General features: G+C 49.8%; 1 protein-coding gene across 3 annotated transcripts in view; it reads right to left on the bottom strand.

The window, feature by feature from the left end:
• NDRG4 (NDRG family member 4) overlaps nucleotides 1-23,174 on the bottom strand; it is an 85,419-nt gene that overhangs the window by 48,813 nt on the left and 13,432 nt on the right. For all 3 annotated transcript variants that reach the window (XM_067552631.1, XM_067552648.1, XM_067552640.1), the window contains exons 2-3: nucleotides 17,846-17,937; nucleotides 10,177-10,221 (exon numbers count right to left, since the gene is read on the bottom strand). In XM_067552631.1, coding sequence (XP_067408732.1) covers nucleotides 10,177-10,221; nucleotides 17,846-17,914 — 114 coding nt within the window. In that variant the 5' untranslated portion in view covers nucleotides 17,915-17,937. The remainder of the gene's footprint in view (nucleotides 1-10,176; nucleotides 10,222-17,845; nucleotides 17,938-23,174) is intronic.

Raw genomic sequence — 23,174 nt, 5'->3', positions numbered from 1 at the left:
CAACACTCACTGGTGATTCACCTTTAGATGAAGTGGTAAAAGCCTGTGGATTTGGAGCAGGAGACCGGAGTTCTAGCTCAAAGAGGCCACAAGTGGCTGTGGTCTGCAACCCAATGACAACTAGGAAGGCCAAAGTGGTGAGGGGTTTTTTATTGGCTATAGCTGTTTAGGGCACAGCAGATACCCCAAAAGAATCTCTAACCTGCATAACCTATGTTTCCTAGGTGCTGCCCATGGGACTGGCCAGATGTTTATTACAGATTCGATTTCTTAAAAGCCCATTTAAATTAATTTTAACTCAAATAATTAACAGATTTGCTTGTAATTTCTGAGAAAACGGATTCTGTCTTCAAAGAGCCAGTGGTGGAAGGTTGGAGAGGATCCAGTGTATCATCCATGCTAACACAGAGGCTGCAAAACTCAACACGGCTTTTATTATAGATTGATAGATTTCAGGCCAGAAGGGAGCATTATGATCATTGAATCTGACCTCGTGCATAGGAGTTTAATGTCTTTTTTTCCCCCTTCAGTCTCGACTCAAAAGATTACTTATGACCAGATGCTTAACACAATGAATATTAACCAGGGAGAAGGATCTCAGGCCAGAATCGGGAAATAAGAGGTTAAAGAACACTTAGATAAATTAGATACATTCAAGTGGGCAGGGCCTGATGAAATTGATCCTAGAGTACTTAATGATTCAGAGGTTGCTTCAGCTAGTCTCTTAACAATCATCTCTGAGAACTCCTGGAGTGTGGGTGAGGGCCCAGAGGACAGCAGAAGGACAAACAGTGCTTGTCTTTAAAGAGAGGGGAAAGAAGGACCCTAGGGATTATAGGGCAGGCAGCCTAACTTCAATACCCAGAAAGAAACTGGAACCAATTACTAACCAATCAGTTTGTTCAAACATGGGGAATAATGAGGTGATGAGGAATTGCCAGCATGGATCTGTCAAGAACAAATCATGCCAAATCACTTGAGTTTTTTTTCTTTGGCAGGGTAATGGATGGGGGAGAAGCAGAAGATGTGATGCAGTGGGACTCGAGTCAGCCTTCTGGCACAGCCTCACATGATCTTCTCATAAGCAAAGGAGGGAAATGGGCTGAAGATGAAGTTACTAGGAAGCTGGTGCACAACTTTAGCACACTCCAAGAGTAGTTCTCAATGGTTCACTGCTGTATCCGGTGGAGTCTGGGGTGGGGTTTACAATCCCTCGCTAAGGCTGAGGCGAGGAAAGGCTGGGCAGTACTGAGCCAGAAAAGCTCTGCCCTGCATGCTCCTGGGCAGCATAGAGAGAGCTCCAGCAGCCCAGGTTGCAGTGGGGAGGAGAGAAACCACTCCCAGGAGGAACAGGAGCTCTTACCGAGGAGGCTTGGCTGTGAGTCTTTCCCCTTGGAGGCCACCCCAGAGATATGGAGAACCACAGGCAGGGCACCAGAGGGTCTCTGCATCAGCCCTGAGACCCTGGGGTTTGCAGCAAATCAAACAGCAGCCATGCCTGAAATGGAGACATCAGGGGCGATAGGAAGAGGCCTGCGGGAAGGTGAACAGGAGGTGGGCCAAGCGTAGACCAGCCTGTGCAGTCACACCTTCACAGCCCTGGGCCAGGACCTGGTGGAGCGGTAGGGCCTAGATCCCCCTACCCATCCCAGATTCCTCAACGCCTAGTCCTGTGATGGGCAGGACTGCAGAGCTACCAATGAGAAAGCTGATTCAGCTGAACCCCATTCAGGGGGTCCCTGAAACATTGAACTGAAAGAGAGACTAGAGCTGCAGGCCCTGACCACTACGCCCGCTGACTGGACAGACCACCCTGCTACAGGATCCCACAGGAATCTGCCTTAGGACCAGTACTCGTCAATAGTTTAATTAGTGACTTGGATAACTGAGTGGAGCTAATGCCTATAAAATTTGCAGATGTCATCTAACTAAGCGGGGTTGCTGCCCTCTTTGGAGGGTAGGACTACAATTCAGAACAATTTTGATAAATTGGGGAACTGGTTTGAAATCAGCAAGATGAATTTCAATAAAGACAAGTGCAAAATATCAAACTTAGGAAGGAAAAAAATCAAAACGCTCAACTACAAAATGGGGATAACTGGCAAGGCAGTAGTACTGCTGGAAAGCATCTGAGGATTATAATGGATCACAAATTGAATACAAGTCAACAGCTTGATGCTGCAGTGAAAAAGGCTAATATCATTCTGGGGTGTATTAGCAGACATTTTGTTTGTAAGACACAGAAGATAATTGTTCCACTCTAGTCAGCACTGGTTAGGCTCCAACTGGAGTACTGTGTCCAGTTTTCAACACCACACTAAGATATGAGCCAACTGGAGAGAGTTCAGAAAACATGACCTACAAGGAAAGATTAAAAGAAGTGGACATTCTTAGTCTTGAGACAAGAAGGGTGAAGGGGAACTTTATAACAACATTTTACATATTTGAAGACTTATCAAGAGGACAGTGGTAACTTGTTCTCCATCTCCACCGAGGGTAAGACAAGAGGCTTAGTCTGAAGCAAGGGAGATTCAGGTTAGATATCAGGGAAAACTTTTAAAACTCTAATGACAGTTAAGCACTGGATCAGGTGATCTGGAGAGGTTGTCTAATCCAGTTACTGGTGTTTAAGAACAGGTTAGACAAATGACAGCCAGGGATGGTCTAGGATTACTTGTTCCTGCCTCAGTGTGGGAGGATGGATTAGATGAGGAGGTCCCTTTCAGCTTACGTTTCTAGATTCCGTAACACAGGCCAGAGGATCTCATCCAGAAATTCCTACATTGTACCCATAACTTCTGTTTGAGCTAGATCTGGTCTTTTAGGAAGAGATCCAATCTGGATTTTAAAGCTTCAGCTGATGGAGAACCCACCACAACCCTGGTTACACCTTATTTCTAGTCTGAATTTGTCTAGCTTCAGCTTCCAACCATTGGATCTTGTTGTCTTTTGCAGCTAAATTAAAGAACCCTCTGCTGTCAGAAATCTTCTCTACGCAAAGGTGCTTGCAGACCGTGATCTAATCACCCCTAACTTCTCTTTGTTAAACTAAATTAATTGAGCTTCTTCGAAGTCTCTCCCTGTAAGGGCTGGTTGTCCAAACTGTTATTGGAGCCCTTTTCCGACCTCTTTCCCAATTTGTCAGTATCGCTTTTAAAGTGTGGAAACCAGATCTGGATACTTTATTCCAGTAACAGTCTCACTAATACCATATTCAGTGGTAATACAACTTCCTACCTTTCTACTTGATATTTCCCTATTTATACATCCAAAGATTGGATTTGCTCTTGTAGCCACCACGTTATGCAGTGAGTCCACGTTCAACTGGTGATCAACCCTGACTCCCAAGTCCTATTCGGAGTTACCACTTTCCAAAATACAGCCCCCTGCTCTTATAAAAGTGTGACCTGAGACAGATATTGCAACTGTACGCAATCTATTTGGGATCCATATTGCATTAGCTCTATGAATGGGTTATGTTCTACTCCAAGGAGGAAGCTTCTCCAGGCACTAAAAACAGTAGGGAGTGATGAAGGGGCGTCACAGAGACTGAACGACTCTAGAGAGGTACCACTGCCTGGAGTGCTTTGCAGAGACTGGTTCAAGCTGGGTTTTCCAGAGATGAGGAAATAAAGAAAGGGCTTTTGGTATAAATGATGAGCTTGTACTAGCACAGAGCCTGACACATGGAGAGTCTGATCCAGCAACTGGACAGGACCTTTCGTCCAAGGGGCGGCCCCAACCCTGGCTGAAAGGTTGGAAAGACTTTGGCATACGAGGGTCCCATAAGAGTGACCTCTGGGGAGCTTTAAGCATACCTGTAAAAATAATAAGTGTTCCTATGTATTTTCTCTGTTATGCTTTTACACTAAAAATAAAGGTGCTTGCTTAGAAGACGCTGTGTGGTAGCTTGTAATGATTGACACACACTATTCATAGCCTGTGGGGAGAGAAAGCATAGCACTGGGCAGACTGGCTGGCTAAGGATCTCACAGTTTCAGGGTAACAGCACCTGTATTCCCCCTCTGTAGTCCCTCAAGGGCACCCACCCCAGCCATCACTTCTTCTGGGTGCAGGCCCAGATCACCCTCCCTTGTGATGGGGTGTTTTAAGGCTGCACAGTTACCTGCTTACACTATTGATATTCCCAGCATGCCAGTCTGCCCAAAGGAGAGCCCCCGTGCTTTGCTTTTCTCAGAGAGCTATGAACACCCCTTGCCAGCCATTACAATTATAAAATCATAGCTGATAAAATTTGTGTTTTCCTACATATCACTGATAAAGCTATTAAATAGTACTGGGCAAGGAACAGATCTCTGTGGGATGCCATGAGAAATACCCCCATTGGACGAGGATTTTCCATTTACAGTTACTCTCAGTTCTATCAGGTAGCCAGGTTTTAATCCATTTAATAGGAGTTGTGCTGATTTTGTACACTGCTCATTTCTTATTCAGAATGTCATGTGGTACTAAGTCAAATGCCTTACAGAAGTCTAAGCATATTATGTCACAGTTACCTCTGTCAATCAAACTTGTATTCTCATCAAAACATGATATCAAGTTTGATAAGACCTGTTTCCGATATAACCATGTTGACTGATATTAATTATGCTGCCATCTTTCAATTCTTTACTGATCGCATACCACATCAGCTTTCCCAAGATTTTCCTAGGCATTGAAGCCAAGCTAACTAGCCTATAGTTATCTAGGTCATCCCAATTGCCTTTTTCATATTTTGGAAGAACACTAGCTTTTTTCCAGTCCTCTGGGATATCCCCCTGCACTCCAAGCACTGCTAATTATCAACATGAATGGCAGAGAGCTCCTTGGCGAAGTCTTTTAAAACTCTTGGGTGCAAGTTCTCCACTCTTGCAGATGTGAAAAAGTTTAGCTTTAGCAGTTGCTGTTGAACATCCTCCCCAGTCACAGTCACAATAGGAAGTAATTTACTATCACTGTAAGCTGCAGTTCTGCAACCAGCTGCTCCACAAGCACCCACAAGTCAAATCCCGGGGGCCTAACCTACAGTTGAAGTAGGTAGTCCGGGGGCCTCTAAAACTTGCCACCAGGAGTTCTCACCAGTTCCTTGTCTCAGGCTGCAACAACTCTTGGTCACACATTCTAGCTGGTTGCTGCCTTTGTGCTAAGTTACAGCCAACCCCTGGGCCATCCACTTCTGGAGGGCAGAGAATGGGCTCAAGATTGGGACTCATTTGGTGATGTCAGGTTGATTGCTATGAGTGTGTGAAACTCTTCCTCCTTCACCACCACCACACATGAGGACAGAGGGCCAGCTGCTGATGGACTGACAGAGTCCAATACATTAGGCAGATCACTAGACAGTTGAGTGCTAAAGGAGCAGGCTGCTGCTGCACTGCACCCAGTGATCACAGGGAGGACTATCATTATCAATTTCCCAGCTGTCAGGATTGACATGGCTCCTCCTTCCCATTTATGTTAATTCTCAGAGAAAGCAGAACACCCAGCTGTGTTAACATCCTGCCCCCTGCAGCCACAGGAGCAGCACTCGGGCTGAGGAATCTCACCCTGGAGCACTGATTTCAATGCAGTGGCGGTTGGTGCACAACTGACTCACCCTAGACACCTGTGGGAGGGGATACTCCTGCATGGAGGGCAATGCTGCTCTGGGGGAAGAGCTTGTTCCCTCCATTCATGGGGCGCAGGGGGCTGCTTTCCCTGAAAGCCTCTGAGGTCACTGCCATGTTATTCATTCATTCTTGAGAGGATGAGTAATGCTCCATGCACTGTATCTCATTCCCTGCAGAACCTGATTTCCCAGACAGGGAATCTGGACTACATCACCCTGCCCAGGGGCAAAGGGAGACGGGCAGATTCTCCTCTCACCTGGTGAAACTAGTGACTTTGTAGAACTGTTCCTGATTTACACCAGTGTGAGTGAGGATAATCAGGCCCAGAGAGAGCTTGTCTGCATGGAAGGACCTTAATGAGCCCAGGATGGGAGGACAGCATTACTGAGTAATGGTTATGCTGATCCCAGCGCTGATTAAGTCGGAGGATACTTGTCTGGCCTCAGCCCATCGCCTTTGTCCACTTTCCTCCACCAGTGTCCCCACCCACTCCGTCCCACACAGGCCCCGAGATAAGAGTGTGTGAGTGCCCCCTGCTGGTTAGATGCCATTAGTGATTGTTGACAGTATCCAGAGATGGGGAAAAGCACTATACAGCACAAAGAGATCAACCCATTCTCTGCCTCAAGGCACTTGTGTGATGCCCACCCTACTGGCTGACACATCAAGAACTGAACCATGGACCTCCAGAGTTAAAACCATGAGCTGCCACAGCCTGAGCTCCAAAGTCAGCTCTCCTTTGGTGGGCTGTAGCAGACTCATGCCCTGCGCAGATCAGGCACAGAGTGGGACCTGGTGCACACACCAGCGGGTTGCACCTGCAACCTGATTCTAAAGAGGCGTTACAAGTAGGGACAGCAAATGAGCACAAAGAGCAATACCATCAGTCCCCGTCCTCACCATCAATGCTGCTGCAGACAGCACCCTACCCAAAGGCAACAATAACCGAACTCCAGTATGCAGATGATGGTGCTGTAGCTGCACACTCAAAGGAGGATCTACAAACCGCCCTTAACTTCTTTGAAGCCAAGGGCTAATCCTGAACATCAGCAAAGCAAAAAGTTCTCCACCAGCCTGCTCCCAGTCAATCATCAGACCCAGCAAGGAAGATTTACACTGACAGAGAAGAACTGGAAAATGCAGCACACTTTGCCTACCTTGGCAGCCAGCTCTCAGAGGGCAAACGTAGACGGATTCTGTGCTGAATCTCGACAGCTTCGGCAGACTGTCTTGCAGCATCAGAACAAGAACACTCGACTTTTCGTTTACAAGGTGGTGGTAATCCTAACTATCCTCTACAGCTACGAGACTTGCGTGACCTGCAGAAAACACCTGAAAAGTACGCCAGCACTTCCTCTGAAAGATCCTCAACATAAAGTGGGAGGATTGCCACACAAACGTCAGTGTCCTCACAGAGACAGACATCCTCAAGGTTGAGGCCCTGATTATCCAGCACCAGCTGAGGTGGAGCGGGCATTGCGTATGCATGTGTGATGCACACCTCCCGAAACAGCAGCTGTACGCCCAACTCACCAAAGGAGAAAGGAAATGGAGAGGCCAAAACAGACACCCTTAAGACAAACGTCAGCCACAGGACTGTTCTTCCCCCTTTATAGTAAATAAAGGCATTTTAAAATCATTGCTCCTGGATCAGGATTTGAACTCCGCACCCACGGTTTATCAGCACCAAATGCATCCCCAAGCACAGTCTGTGCCTGTTAAACCGATGCCACCACGTCCTGTAGTCACTCAGAGATCACTCTTCAGTCTCTTGCTGTGAGGGTGAAAATTGCCAATCACCTGACAGATATTATTCCATTAGCCTGGACCTCCCTCCCATACACAAACGTGATTTAGGGCATGGGGACCAGGAGGGCTGGGTTCTCTATCCCTAGCTCCAGCACCCATGTGCTGTGTGACCTTGGACTGATCAAGCAGCTCAGAGTGTCTGGGGGGGAATGAGAGATGTAAGTCACTGCAGCATTTGCACAGTGCTTTGAGGTGGTCAGATGAAAGGTGACAGAGGTAGAAAGTATTGTAACGAACTGGGATGGTGGGGTAAGGGGCGAGACACACACTGCTGCCCTCTACTAGACAGAATCTGATGTGTGTGTCTTAGAAGCATCAGGGCTATCAGTCTCTTTCTCTTTCAGAAAGATCAGAGAGTTCTGAGCACAGTCAGCATGTAGTTCCAAGTGACTATTAATAATACACTGCTTTCTATACAGCTAGTTTCATCAGCAGATCTCAAAAGCACTTTAAAAAAGGAGGTCAATATCATTATCCCCATTTTACAGATGGGGAAACTGGGGCACCGAAAAGCAGGGAAGTGACTTGAGCAACACAGTGACACCCATCAAGTCCTACAGAGATAACAGATTTGTTAGCGTATGTATTATGAGACACACATTTGCCTGCTCCAGTTGTGTCTTAACTGTGTCGATGTTGTTAGCTGGGAGAGCAGCTCTTCAGAAAGCCAGACTCAGTAAGACCCAGACAGCATAATGCAATTCGATAACAGCTCTCCAAGGACTATCCTGCTGAGACACGGGCTGGAGGAAATGGGCTTTTCTTTGTGGCCTCTGTAAGAGAGATGCGCTGAAATCTCTCTGCGGCACAAGCAGGGGTGCCGGGATTTCGGAGCGAAAGCAAAGCAGCAGTTTCCGAGGGCTGAAAGGCCTCCAAGAAAGAGGGAGATTTGCAGGCTTTGCACAAAACCAAGGGTGGAGTTGCCCAGGCAACTGTCACCATGGAAATAGCAGCTATTTCTGAAAGTCAGCTTGGCTTTTATTGGAGGAAACCGCTAGTTTGAACGACCTCCCCCCACCCCTCTTCAGGTGATCAACACCTGCCCCACAGTGATGCCTGGTGGGAGCTGCCACCCCACAGCCAGGGCTACTGCCTCATTCCCTACAGCAAACCCTGAAAGACACTGAGGCTAAAGCAAATATGAGCGTCCCCCATGGCCAGGGCTGCTACTCCATCCCCGACAGCACCTCCTGCTGAAACAGGCTGGGAGCTCCCCTCAGGGCCCTCAGCTCCTAGGGCCCCTCTAGGCTCTCACTGAAGAAGGGAGAGACGGGGCCAGCCTCGGAGCTGTTGAGACTCTGTGGCCTCCGAAAGGCAGAGGCCCCAAACAGTTGCTGGTTTGGCTCACGCTTCCGGCCAACCCTAGCGCCCCACCAGCCAGCGCTCCAGAGACTAGGAAAGGGAGCTTGCAGCTATGCCAGGCAGCCCTTCCACACCATTCCCCATAGCGCCTCCTGCTGGGAGACACTGGGGACTGCAGTAATGACCCCCGCCAGACCCAGTGCCTCCTCTTGGAGGAGGCGGACTAGAGTAGCTGTAGCTCCACAGCCTGCACTCCTATTCCAGCCTCACTCCCAGGAGGTCAGCCTGCCAATCCCATCTCTCGCAGCAGCACAGCCACCACGAGGGAGCATATGTGCCAGGAGAAGCTGGGGGCCAGGGAGGGGTGGGCATGAGAAGAGATTTCCTTGGTTTGTTTTGGTATAAATGGAAAACAATATTAAATAAGATCCAGCCTCCCACGCTGGCTCGTGAAAGAGGAAGGGAGACAGAGAAGTTTTGCCAACATGTCCCCTACAGGTACCATAAAACCATAGACGCCTCTCTCCATAGCAGTGTGACCATCAGGGGCACAACTGACAACAGCGGAGTTATAATCTAACACCAGGGCTGAATTTGGCCTCAGAGGATTTAATTGCATTGGGGCAGGGAATTTTATCGCAGGTCTGGATATTTTGTACTCCAGTAGCATATTCTCTTTCAACTTCCAGCCCCAATCTGTAGCAGTCCCATTAACCAGCTGCTAGGATACACCCCAGAGGTGGCTACACTTCAGTGGTGGGTGTAGTGATGCCAATATGTCAAGATGGGTGATTTCAAAGCTTAATGATTTTAACAAATCCAAGGCCAGCTACAATATTATGGCTGCCACTAGACCCCACGTCACAGCCACTTGAAATGTCACTGTGAAAGAGGGGCTAGACCTGCTTAGTCTCCACCATTTGAGCTAACAGAGAATCCCCATTAGAGGTTAGAAATATAGGGCCAACGTCACACAGTGTAGCAGTTCCAATTCCTTCCATTAGAAGACAGCTATGCATGTGCACACTAGCCAACACATTATAGCAATGCAATCATTCTGAGGCTCATGGCTTCAGTCCCATTGATTGTTAGGTGCACAGAGGCCTTTAGCATTGACAGCCTTAGTATTAGTTTAGGAGAGATGCAGTCCCTCAGGGTGGGAACCTGACCGAAGCCCCCACCCTAGTCATCCAAGCCATTTTGTCCTCCTCACCCATGAAGATCAGACATGGGAGTGGGCGATAAGCCAGCAAGGGAGGACTGAATACCAGCTGTTCTGCAGCCTTCCCTCCTCTCCCCAGCCAGCTGATGAGAGCCCAGTAGCAATGATCAGGGAACAGGGGAGTCCATTGCTAGACAGCACTGGAGCCGTGGGACCCATCGGCAGAATGCAACAAGCCCACCCAGGTACTGGAGAATGGGCAGATGGGCTGGACAGTCAAAGGAGGGGTCTTACCTTCCAGTCTGTGTCCACCGCAGAAAGGAACGTATCTGAATGCTCCTGAAGGGGAAACAGACCAGAGAGAACCATCAGAGCTCAAGTGGGCATCATCATGGAGCAGCAACACAGACACCTCACTGTCCCTTCATCCTTACCCCCGCCTCCGCCTGCGCTCTAGTCACCTGCTGAGACGAAGGAGCTTTGATGAGTCTCCGCACAGCCTCCCCCACCAGGCCCCAGAGAAGGCTACAGCCGGTGATCAGAGACACTGGGAATGGAAAAGTCCTAGCAGCAATTCCAGCCAGTCAGCCTCCAGGCCTGTGATGCGTGTTCCTCCAGAGCCTTGAGTCTTCCACTGCTCCCCAGAGTCCAGAGGAGTGGTCCCCAAACTTTTTATGTCACTTCCCCTTACCAGTAATGCAATCTGTCCAGCCCCACCCTCCCCCCAGGAGCTAGGGCAGGAAGCTAGGGCCAGAGCTGCGGTCAAGAGCCGGGGCCGGGGCCACGGCCACAGATGGGGACGCGGCAGCAGAGCCGGGGAGCCGGGGGTATAGCGGAGCTGGGTGGTGCTCCCTCCTCACCTCTCATGGGGGCTGGCCCAGGCCCCTCCATGACCAGTGGTCCCTAAACTGTGGAGCGTGCCCCCCCCAGTCTAGAAGGTCCACTGGTCTAGAGGGTCTCTCTACCAGGTTTATTCCCCAACACACAGCCTACGTTCCCCGTCGCTCCCCTGTAACACAACAGCAAGACAGTCTGAGAGGGCAGGTCTCTGGCATTAAACCACCCTCCGTAGACTAGAGCTGTTGGAGCTGCTCAGCCAGCAGAGGAGTCTGGAGGAATCAGCCCAGCAGGGGCCGCACCCCTTCCTCCTCTCACTCCCCGTACACAAGTCAGGGTCCCTAATACCCCAGGAAGGGACATACACCAACACTGAGATGGGAAGGATCTCGGGACCTCAGCAAAGAGGCCGGTTGAGACTGCCAGCCCAAAGCCTGTTGGGATCAGAGAGGCAGGGGACTGCCAGTCCCAGCGGAGAACCGAAATGAGAAGCATTATGTGAGCAAAGACCTATGGTCATTTGAGTCTAATTCGGCCCAGCCGAGGGCAGTAGACAGCACACCACGCACACCCCAGCATTTCGCATACTTCTTCCTCCACAGACTCCGATTACCTGTGGATCAGGCAGAGGGGGTGTGTAACACACTCACCAGGGGGTTACACAGGCATCTCACATCAGTGTGTGGTAATGTCTGTTTAGCAGCGTCTGGGACGCCCTCTACCGTGCTCTTGTCTGGCTTTAGGCACATACAGATGCTCATCCAGGGCACAAGGGCATTAGAGATGGCATCTGGGTTGAGTTCCTGCAAAGGACTGTGTCCTCATGATGCAATGGCATTCAGTACGGATGCCCAGATCACCGCACAGCGGGGACTGCAGTCAGCCTGTCCTCCCTGCCTGAAGGAGGCCACACAAGCCTGGCTGGGAACGTCAGGACAGGCAGCCAGCCTCAGGGGCACTGGCAGCCTGGATGAAAGTCATCCAGACAAACAGCACAAGAGAGGAGACAGCTGCCCTGGCTAGTTCCTGCAATAGGCTCAGTCAGGGAGAACACAGGAGCACAAAGAGGACAGGCGGGAGCAAGATTCCTCCTACCAATCAGAATCTTGAGTGGCTCCCGGGATGGGGAAGCCACCCATTGCATGTTTCACTGGGTGAAGGGACATTTCTGCCCATGGAAAACAAAGCAGCTCTGCTCAGTGGCAGCAGTTGGCTCCCAAACCTCAGTATCTCCAGCAGCTGGGAGCTGGGTCACAGCTGTGTCCACCAGCTGGTGGCAGGATCAGATGGGAGGTCCCAGCCTCTAGAGGCTCGGGCCTGGCTGAAGTCACCGGCTTTCAGCGCATCCATCCTCGGCCTTGGTCCAAGTTCCCCATGCCCCTGCAAGCACTGGTAGCTCCCATCCATTCCTTCCCCAGCATCGCAGCCAGGAATGGAGGAGACGATATTTGGGCTCCCTGATGCTGAGATCTCAGCATCAGGGAGTCCAGGATGGAATAAACACGCAGTGCAAAGGTACCTCTCAACCTATCCAGACTTCAGGTTGCATTTGCAGGGACCCAAATACTAGAGGCACCCGAGACCCAGACTGGCCAGACAGCTAAAGATGCCTCTTCCTTGGCACAAGCTTCCCACTCTAATCTCTGCAGAGATTATCTCCCCTGCACAATTCCAGGGCCCCAGGCTGCAACTGCTGACCCCTGCACCCTTCCCCCTCACTGCCAAGGAGCTTGTGTTCTGCCCCTCCCTGCCATGCCAGGATGAACGATGGAGCCACCCTTGCCTGTGATGGAAGAGTGCGCCTCCATCTTCACTGCTCATCTGCCCAGCTCCAGCAGCTGTGGCTGATTGAGCCAGGCCTTACTATCACCCCATCCCCTGCTGTCTTTTTCCCCTCAGGCCTTTCATTCAAGTGGACCAATTAGCTCACTGAATGCGCTCATTTTCCTAGTCCTTTCAGCCGCTTGGTATCAGCGACATAGCCACTCTTCTGGCTGATCAAGCACAGTCTAGACAAGACCCAGCTAAGGCTGGCCACTGGTGGGCCTGGAAGAGTCACATTTTTGGCAGAGGAAAACTACCACCCACAGCACCTGACTCTTGGCTTTACAGAAGTGGACACCCAGGCACCAATGTTAGAATGTGTCGGTCTAAAGGCACGTGCCTGGTTTTCAGAAGTGCCAAGCACACACAACTCCTGTTAGCTTAGAAGTCCTAGTGGGGCCACTGGGTAATTATTTGATGTCATAAATATGGATTTGGGGGCTTAATACAACAGGGTGAAAAGTATTTGAGGAAACAGTCATCTAGTGGGAAATGCTATTTTGCTGATGTGACACTGGGCCAGAAAAAAAACCTAAGCATGTTTGCAAGTTGCATGGTCCAAATCTGACCTTTAGAAACCTATTAGAGGAAAACATTATATATTATATTATAGAAAATTATAGGAAGCCTGTCTGAGCTTTTAATCAGACCCTCCAGCTGAATGTGGGCCTGACTGGAGCTGCTCCCAGCCCCAAGCAGCGCAGCACAGCACAGCACAGCAGCCACTCCCCCTGCACAGCCTCGCCCCTCTGTATGGCCTGACATATAATCTCTATATGCAGATGTAGCCCTCAGGCCAAAAAGTTTGCCCACCCCTGGCTTAAATGGTTATTGCTGACTATCTTGTCAGAGGAAGGATCTATTGAGTAAAGATCAAACGTCACTTTCATCAAAGCACAAGTGAGGGAGTTACCTGCAAGTGCTCACCTTGCTTCAATTATAAAGGAAACTTCAGGCCTGATCCTTTTTATCTCAAATCTGTCCAAGCTTGTCAGGGGAAAGTTAGGATTGCAAGATTGGGATCTGCGCACTGACCTGGAATCACCCTGCTAATTCCCATGGGAGAATTTCAACAAACTCTGAGCATGGACTATTTAGTCTTCATTTCTCTGGACTGGATTTCCAACAAAGAAGCTCTAAACAAGGACTGATGACCCCCGTGCTGTTTGGGTAATTTCAGAGACGAAGTGGGTTACAGCCCACAAAAGCTTATGCCTGCTGAAATTAAATGTTAGTCTTTAAAGTGCTACAGGACTCTCGTTGTTTTTGCTGTATACAGACTAACACGGCTACCCCTCTGGAACTTTTCAGAGACTTTGCAATTTAAGAACTTTGCAACCCAGTTATCTCTACTTTGAAAATAAAGCTCTTAGGTCAGTTTCATCTGTGTAGGTATACATATACTGTGTACATATACCTTTTAACCATTACTCTTTCTAAGAAATAAATATTAGTTTAGTTAAGAAACACTGACTTTAAGCGTGTATTTGGGTAAGATAGGAACTATTCATTGACCTGTTTGGTAATGTGTCTGATCCTTTGGGATTGGTAGAACTTTTTTTACATATGATGGATAAAGATTTTCAGTAATCCCCATCATATTTGACTTGGCTGTCTGGGTGCTAGCCAAAGGGCTGGATAGTTTTAAGAAAACGCTGTTTTTGTCTACTGAATGACCAGTGAGGTCATCAGAAGCTGTTTGTTGCTGGCTTGGTACATCTTATGGAAGAAAAACCACCAGTATGTTGGGCTATGCCTGCCCCATTCTTTGCAGTTTTCCCTGTTTTAGATTACAGCTGTGACGCCTGAGATAGCTTAATGTTTTGCAGGAATGCATTGATTTCAAACAGAAAAGCTGGGACTATTTGTTTTGATTTTCTGGCTTTGGTCCCTTTAGACTTTTATTGTAATGATATTTATGTTGTCAAAACATTATAATATAAAATATGCAAGGTGGTTTCAGTGTTTCTGACTTTAAATATTTTGGAATTTCTGTTCCGAGAAAAGTTCAGCTCTTGATCCTGATTCAAAATGAAAAGGGTCAAGATGTCAGAACTTCCTGCACGACAGAAATCCCATTTTCCAAGCAGCTCTAGTACCAGACTGTAGGAAACCACACTGGAAAATCCTGCAGAATGCATCTCTGATGTAGCATCTTCAAGCTGGAGATGGATCTGCTGTTCTGAGCCTGGTCTAACCCCTGCTGCTCCTTGCAGGAGTTCTGATCTCGATCTGACTTGTGTCACTCAGGCTTGTCTGTAACAGGCTGAATCAGAGTACAAGACCTGACTCTCCTCTGCCTTCCCCCTTGTGTGATCATTTTTACTAGTGCAATTAGCACCAATCAGAATGGCAGCAGCCAAGCTCCACATTGCAATTAATTCCACAAGGGGAAAGGCAGTGGAGAATCCGGCCCAAATGTCCAGACTTTGCAGGAGTTTGGGATCAGATCAGATTCTGGATTTAAGCCTCAGGCTGCAAGGATGGTCCCAAGTTGCAAAGCATCCCAAGAGCACTTTACAAACCCCACACACAGACCCTAAAATGCAGCCAGCTCTGGGGTAGAGGGCAGCGGCCAGTAAAATAGCACTACGAGTGGAAAATTTTGACCAAGGACATGTGGGCAAACCCCTTCACTTACGAGATTTCCAGTACCCACCCAGACTGCACAAGATGTGCTCTCCTCTGAAGCATCCCCACGGAGAAAATATTCACCTCCAAAGGTGGAAGGGGCCAAGACAAACCTCTTTGGATTCCAGAGTCCTGGTGTCAAACAGGCTGCTGGGATACTAAGCCAGTCCCCAAAGGAACAATGCTGAAGGACAGGGCCTCAGGATCATGTCCAGAGATGCAATGTCCTGTTCAAACCAATGTCTGCTTCAGGGGGAGTCCTTTGTTATCCCTGACCCATCTACATGCCCTGACTGTGCACCATTGCAAAGCCCAGCAGAACAGTCCCAGTGCTGCTCCAAAGCAAATGAAGAGTCGCAGGCTCCGAGGATGGGCAGCTCTGCCCATCACGTACACAGTCCTCTGGCTCCCTCTCTTGGATTTACAAGGCTAGCGAAATGAGCACAGACCCTCAGTGACACACCCCACTTGGCAGGTCGGTGGGCACACGCTGGGCTTTGCAAACCAGTCTTTCAACTCCCGGGATCAGGCAGGATGCTGGAGACCAGCACAGGGAGAACACTGTAGGACCAAACCCGCTCACTGCTGGGGATTGCCTTTTGACCAGAAAGGGTCGACCCACAGTTCAGCAGGCTGGACAGTTTCTGGTGGGACTGCAGTAGCAAGGAGGGAAGCAGGCCAGGCCAGAGGTGCACAGACATCGCTGGGCACAGCAGGTGGGAAGGTGCAATGGTGGATGCACCGTCTCAGTGCAAGCCGCCGTCTGTCTGGCTCCTGCCCAGTTCTCTCCCCTCCTAGCATTACTGCCATCTCCCTGTTGAACTCGGGACATAGCTTTCTTTGATGAGCCTTTTGAGCTGCCCACTCCTTGAACTCACCCAAGTTACCAGCCAGCCCTGAGACCTGGACAGCACTATCCACAATGAACGTGGCTTGGGGGAGACCACGCTGGGCCTTTGCGGTCAGCATGAAGACAGGGAGGAGGGCGTGCTGGAAGGCTCATCCTCATGGTGGATTTGGGGAGGGACGCTAGAAAGTCATAGGAGACAGCAGGAGGGGGAGAACAATCCCATGGGCAGGGTTTGGGTGGGCGTCATTCCAACCCTCTCCCCCCCATCAACCCAGCTCCACAAGGCCTGTCTCATGCGCCCACCCACCCCTGACAGGCCTAAGGAAGATGTCCCTGTATATTGCTCCCACAGGCCTCTGACTATGCTGGGGACCATGCTCCTTTGATTGGCTAAGTCTCCCACACTGTCCAGCCCGCATGAAGAAGTCAGCTTGCTGATGTTCACCAACTCCTCCCTGCTTGCTCTCCAGCCCCAACGGAGCAGAGGGAGGCTGGTTCCAGACAGCTTTGCCAGAGATGGATCCCTTCTAAGGTCTGATCGCAGGGGGGTGGAATTCCAAGTCCCTGTGATTCATCCCTTGCTCTCAGGTCTGGGGTGAGGAGGGGACCTAGCATCCTTCAGTCGGGTAACTCCCTGTGGCTGAGTAGTGCGGACAGACTCCAGATGGCATCTGGGCTGCCATGAAAGGAACTTTGAGGAATGGGAAGTTTTGGGAGAAGCCAGATCGCCCTCATCTCCTGCCTTTGCATTATTCACCATCCCCTCTGCTTCAAAACCTACTACCCAGCTGGGTGCTGCCTGTCACTGCAGCCAACCTGGACTCCAAGCCAGAGACATTTAGGAACAGACAGGGGCTGGATTCTTGGCCACCATCTCCAAAGGGGTCCAGTTGGTACAAGACACCCAGGGTATGTCTATACTGACGGCGGCAAAGTCGCCACTGCCAGATCGACCTATCTGAATCGACTGAGCAGTCAGTGAAGACCTGCTCAGTCGATCCAGAAGTCGACGCTGGTAAAGCCCCCCCTCAAGTGGCGTAGCGCTGCGTCGACGGGAACGCAGTGAAGACACTGCGCAGAAGGGAAGCGCAGCAGTCGACGGGAGTTACGCAAGTTACTCTGCGTAGCTTGTGTAACTCCCGTCGACTGCTGCCGAATCGCCAGGTCAGTGTAGACCAGGGCTTAGAGGCTTGCTTGGTGCAAGCTGCCATTCTTCAGTTGGGCCACATGATGTCACCCTTGATGCTCACAAAGCCAACTATGTCTGTAGCACAAGTCCTGATGAACAAGTCCAGCCTACAATGATTTCTCATCAGCATGTACAAATGCTACAGTCAGGTCAACTCAGCAGCTCCCCCTAACTGCACCCCTGTGGGAAAGTTATCCAAAAGCCCACGCTCCTAGTAACGGCTCTTTGGGACAGATGCTTCAGGGTGTCCCAGAATTCACTTGTAGACTCATGGTTATATAGGACAAGACAGTGTGTAAGGAGGAGAATAATCAGACAAACACAGCCAGGACTAGATCCCTTGAATTAGAACTAAAGGAAAGCTCCCCTCGTTGGTGATAGTACTAGGTCCCTTATCCTCCCTATAGGCTGAGCCACTAGAGGGCAACATTACTCACACACAAAGCCAGTACATTAGACACTCCACGCTGCTGGGTGAACAGATCAAACTGAGGCAAGGGCAAAGCAAGGCAGGCAGCCATTCCATACAATCAGCATTCCCGTAGGGGGTCTTCTTGCTCAGCACAGGCGCCTCTGTGTTCAGATAAAGGAGGCTGGCAGATGGGATGTACAGTGGAAGGATGGCAACTCACCAGCTCAGTATCCTGGCCTCGCAGCAGTGGCTTCTCCTCGGTGAATCGCAGCTCGTTTAGCCCTGCCATGGTCACTTCCTGCAGCAGCAGCCCTGCAGGGGGAAAAAACCCAGCACACAGGTCAGCTGCCTGGCAGCCAGCCTCCTGGCACTGCCCACAGACCTTCAGCCTGAGCTCTGGATGGAGCCAGTGAGGGCCAGCTGCAGAGGAGAGCAGCCAGATCTCTGCTCCGGACCGCCCAAGGATCAAATCTCAGATACAGGTCCATCTGGGGTGGCATCAGGATGGGGCAGATGTGCCCAGCACACAGCAGCTATCCCCCCATGGCAGAGGGGCCAGGGATTGACTGGGCCATGGAGACAGACTCTAGTCATGCCTAGAGGGGGGTGCATTGGCAGGGTGGTGTGGGTGAAGCTGGTGCTACTGCTACCCACGCTATACCTGTTTGGGGGCGGATGTCACAGGTGAGTGCTGCTTGCTGCTGCCCCCTCGCAGTCAGCTGGGCGAGCACATGTGCATGGCGCCTTCACCTAACTGCTCTGCCGGGAGAGAGCACCTGGGGGTGCAGCCCAGGCTGGGAGACCCTCCCACATGGGAAGAGAGGACCCTGCATGTTCTTGGGAGGAGGAATTGCACCCCAGCTCCTTGCTTCAGCCACGAGACCATTACCAGAAAGAGGGCCATCTGTCCCTCACCGTTCCAGAGGGCATGGGTTTGAAGCTCAGTGCCTCAGCCCTCATGTGCCCCGCTGAGCTGGCTGGCCCAAGGGAAGCTAGAGGAAGCCTTTGGGCTGAAGCCCACAAGCACTTACACGTTTGTGAGCAGTATCTGCCCAAGCTGGCTCAGCAGGTAATCGAGGGAAGGGGGCCAGCCTGGGACTTAGGAGAGCTGGGGTCAAGTCTGTGCTCTGCCACAGATGTCCTGGGTGACCTTAGTCTGTGGTTTTTAAAAAGGTCACTTAGTCCCAGGTTTTTAAAAAGGTATTTAGATCCTAACTTCCACTGACGTTAGGAGACTAAACACCTTTGTGGAGCTGGGTCTTTGGCCTTGCAATGCTGCGCCGAGCCATGCCTAAGGACATTTTAAACCTTTGGCCTCTCTGTGTCTCAGCTCCCCTTCTGTATGATGGGGAGAACAGCCTTGCCCTGCTCTGCCCCGACGTATAAATACTTTAACACTTGTGAGGGATGCGCAGGTTGTCTGGTGATGGGGTTGGGTGAGTACCACAGACAGCTCAATCTAGAATTAGGGGCATGCCCCCCAGCTCAGAACCAGCCCCACCTGACTTGGGAGATGTGCCAGGAGTGCGGCAGCACACAGTGATACAACTGGGGGCTGGAAACAAAAGCCTGCCCTCAGGAGGTGCGTCCACACCTGAACACTGCAAAGAATATGGAGGAGGTGGTTGGCACACCCTCCCCCGCCCCCAGGAGAGAACAGAAACTCTCCAGCCACACGACACCTAGAACTCCGAGTAAAACCCATGGATCTGAACTTCTGCTACCCCATCTGCTGAGCTAAGAAAGCCTCAGGCTTGAAACACACACGTTCCTACCTAAGAGACATCACAGTCCCTCTGCACCGTCACACCTTGGACTCAAATGTCAAACGCCAACAGGGAGGTTATGTGGTGCCTCCACTGCTTTACACTCTCCACCCTCTATATATAGACCAAGCCAAACCATCTCCCAGCTTTCACTTCCCCAGAGAAGTGTCAGGCAGCAGAGATGAATTGACTCCTTTGCAGCCAACACTGGGCTAGAGGCAGTTTAAGACATCAGGATGCCCTAGTTTTTGTATTTGCTCATTACCCTCCCATTGCATTTCTGCACTGGGCTCCTTAGTTCAGCGCTGAGCAAGAGCAGCCAATGGAGCCATCCTCTGCTACAATGGCAGCTGCTTGAAAGAGCAGAACAGCTGCCTTGCAGTCAGGCAAGTCTTGCCCTGCCCCAGGGTCCAGGTTGTGCAATGGGGCAAATGAGAGCCATTGCCCTGCAGACAGCAGGAGAAGAGTCCTCAGTAAGGGCTGATCTACCAGGAAAAAGTGTGACCAGTTGTGGATATTGTGTTCTGTGTGGTTGACACCTTTAGCCTTCCTTCATCTGCAGTGATGACCCAACAGCACCAGCCTATTTACCTTTAAAACAATGTCTTTTTAGTGACACTGCAATGGCTGACTGAATCAGATCAGATGGGATTACTACCATCAAGGAATGTTTTCGATTTCCCTCCACTCCCTCGCATGTGTGTGTCATGCTGAATCTGCTCTAACTGGCCACACCCCTTTCCTTTAAGCCACACCCTCCTCCATCTCTCCAGGGATCCATTGCATTACCTCCCAAGTAAGTCTCCTCACCACCCACCAGCTCCCCTACAACCATTTGCATCTACCACCAGCTATTGGTCCTGGCATCACCAGCTCCAAATTTAGTCACAGGATTGTTTGTCTAACATGTGGTAACCATGTCCAGAAGCACTGAAGATGGGAGCTTTTCCCCCAGAGGCAGACAAATTAATTTCAAAGTGCAAAAGAGGTTTGGGCAGAGGAAAACAAAGCCACTAAAAGTATTATTGAAGGGAGCTAATACGAGCACACAGGCAACCAAGCAAAAACAGCATGAGTCTAGAGCAGTGGTTCTCGACCTTTCCAGACTACTGTACCCCTTTCAGGTGTCTGATTTGTCTTGTGTACCCCAAGCTTCAACTCACTTAAAAACTACTTGCTTACAAAAATCAGACATAAAAATACAGAAATGTCAGAGCACACTATTAATGAAGAATTCTCTCTCATTTTTATCATATAATTCTAAAATAAATCAATTGGAATATAAATATTGTACTTACATTTCAAAGTACCGTATATCGAGGGGTATAAACAAGTCATTGTCCGTGTGAAATTTTAGTTTATACTGACTTCACTAGTGCTTTTCATGTAGCCTGTTGTAAAACTAGACAAATATCTAAATTAGTTGATGTACCCGTGGAAGACCTCTGCGTACTCCCAGAGGTACGTGTACCCCTGGTTGAGAATCACTGGTCTAGAGTTTGCATTAGAACTGGAGGTGGGGGGAGAAATGGGACGAATATTTGCATAGAACAAATGGGCTCTTTTCCATGTTTGCAAAGCATCCGCAGGGTGATTTGTTCTTAGCCATCATTGTTTGATGAACACTTCACAGAAATGCATTTCAGCCTGGAAGTCACTTGTTAGCCGCTTGCTGTTCATCATTCATTTTTAATGGGGTGCAATTGGACACTCATGTAACATGCTATTATTTCCACTCCCTGATTGTGCAACTGAAACTTTTATAAACAGAAGGCAAAACAAAGATTTCCAAGATGGCCACACAGAGATACCAGGCAAGAGCCAAGGGAGAGACACATTCACTTGGGGCATTTGGTTGCACAATATGAAGCCATCAGGCACACGAGCATTCCTGGGGAAAAAATAAAGGGTCACATGGGCTGTGAATACCATCAAAGCAAGCACTTGGTGTTTCTGCTAAAGAATGCTTGCAAAACGTCTTGTACCATTTGCCCATCTTGTACGAGGCTTCTTATTATCCTGCTTATCTTAAAAACTACAGGACCAAGGCTCAAGTTTGAGCAGAGCTAAAGATTTCAAATGTGAAATACCAACTCTCTGCATCTCTGAAATAGAATTAAGTTAAGGTAGAATCTCTACCTTCCTTCTCTCTGTTCTGGGGCAGCCATCTGAGGCCCGATTCGCCTCTCCCTTTCCCAGCCGTACGTCAGGAGTCAGGACCCTGGAGTCACATCAATGCAGAACTGGTGTTAGTGAAAGGACAGTCAGGCCCATTGAATTTAGGGACAAAAGGGGAACAAACTTTAAAGACAAAAGGCCAAATTCTGCCCTCAGCTACATCTAGGCAACCCCACTCAATTCATGGGTCTTCCCCAAGAGTAACTGGGGTGCCAAATTTGCTCACCTGGAGTACAACAGAATTTAAACATCCCCCTAGCAAGTGGGGTTCGATCTCAGGGGAGGACTGACCTCACTGAAAACAATAACAGTTCTGACACTGACTTCAGTGGGGCCAGGATTTCCCCATTGCGGTCTATCGTGAAGCCAGCCTAGAAGACACGATGACAAAAGGACTAGAAGCTGCTGCCAGTGGAGACGTGCAGGGCCAACCTGCCAAAATCGTGGCTTGGGAAACTTCCCCAGGTTAGATGTGGGGATGCGCTGAGTGGAGACAGAGACAGAGAGGAGGAAGAACCAGTCAGTCAGCCAGAGCCCAGGGACACTGACAAGCTTGGTCTGATCACTGCCCTGCCTGTAATGGCTCTGAAAGAGGTATAGCACAGGCCTCTCTCGCAGGACTTGTCCAGGTGCCTGGCACAACAGCTGTATGTCACGGGCGTATTTGCTTGGGCATAATGGAGAAACATTTGAGGAGAATGGTACTTAAGCCATTCCCCAGAGGAGGGTTGCAGAGAAAGCAAGGGGATAGAACTTGCATACCAAGGTGATAGACACCTTAGAAACCCCATGGCTTAAAGAGAGAGAGAATCAATGCTGGTCTCACTGATGCCAGCGTAAATCAGCTGTAACCCCATTGTAACTAATGGGGATTCAATGCTGCAAGATGGGTGTAACTCCATGGATGGCAGTGGATTCATTGTTCATCCAGCCATGAGATTAGACCCACACATCCCAGAAGCATGTTTCACCCCATGGACCTGGTGCACTAAGTAGCAATGAAGTGGTTGACAGACACCTCTGGTTTAGACCTCATTTCCTCCTCCCAAGGGAATTCTTTCTATTTTGATATCTTTTGACAACCCTAGGATTGGATCCCAGCCAAGCTCTGGTAGGTCTCTACTGATTCCCATGCCATCCTCTCCAGGGTCCATGCAGGAGGCTAGCTGGGTATTAGAGAATCACACGCATTGCTAGCCGATGCCCGCTGATTTCCTGAGTGCTCCCAGCAGCATGCTGCTCAGTAGCCCCACACTACTTATAGGGAGAGGGTCCTGAGTCTCATTAACCTGGACTGCACTGGGGAAAGATCTTTCCTGCTCCATCCAAGCTCCTGACCACACAGTTTGTGGCTTAGCTGTACCATAGAAACAGGATGACCCAATGCAGACAGGATGTAGTTTAGATGCCAAATCTCTCCCCATCTGTTCTGACACTAGGCTCCAAGAGCAGCCATCACACGCACCATGCACAGCAGAGGAAGCAGCCTGGTAAAGCTCCCTGCCCTCTCCTTCATAGAGCTCTGCCTGCTATTACTCTCCACTGGGTACCTTGGCACAACCCCTGGCCACTCAGCTGCCCAGAGGAGGCAGCTATAAAAAGGGT

The sequence above is a fragment of the Emydura macquarii genome, unplaced genomic scaffold (genome assembly GCF_026122565.2).
Source record: "Emydura macquarii macquarii isolate MOO-44397 ecotype Brisbane River unplaced genomic scaffold, CSIRO-AGI_Emac_v2 contig_295, whole genome shotgun sequence".
Classification (NCBI taxonomy): Eukaryota; Metazoa; Chordata; order Testudines; family Chelidae; genus Emydura; species Emydura macquarii.
This window is presented reverse-complemented; position numbering and strand designations above follow the sequence as displayed.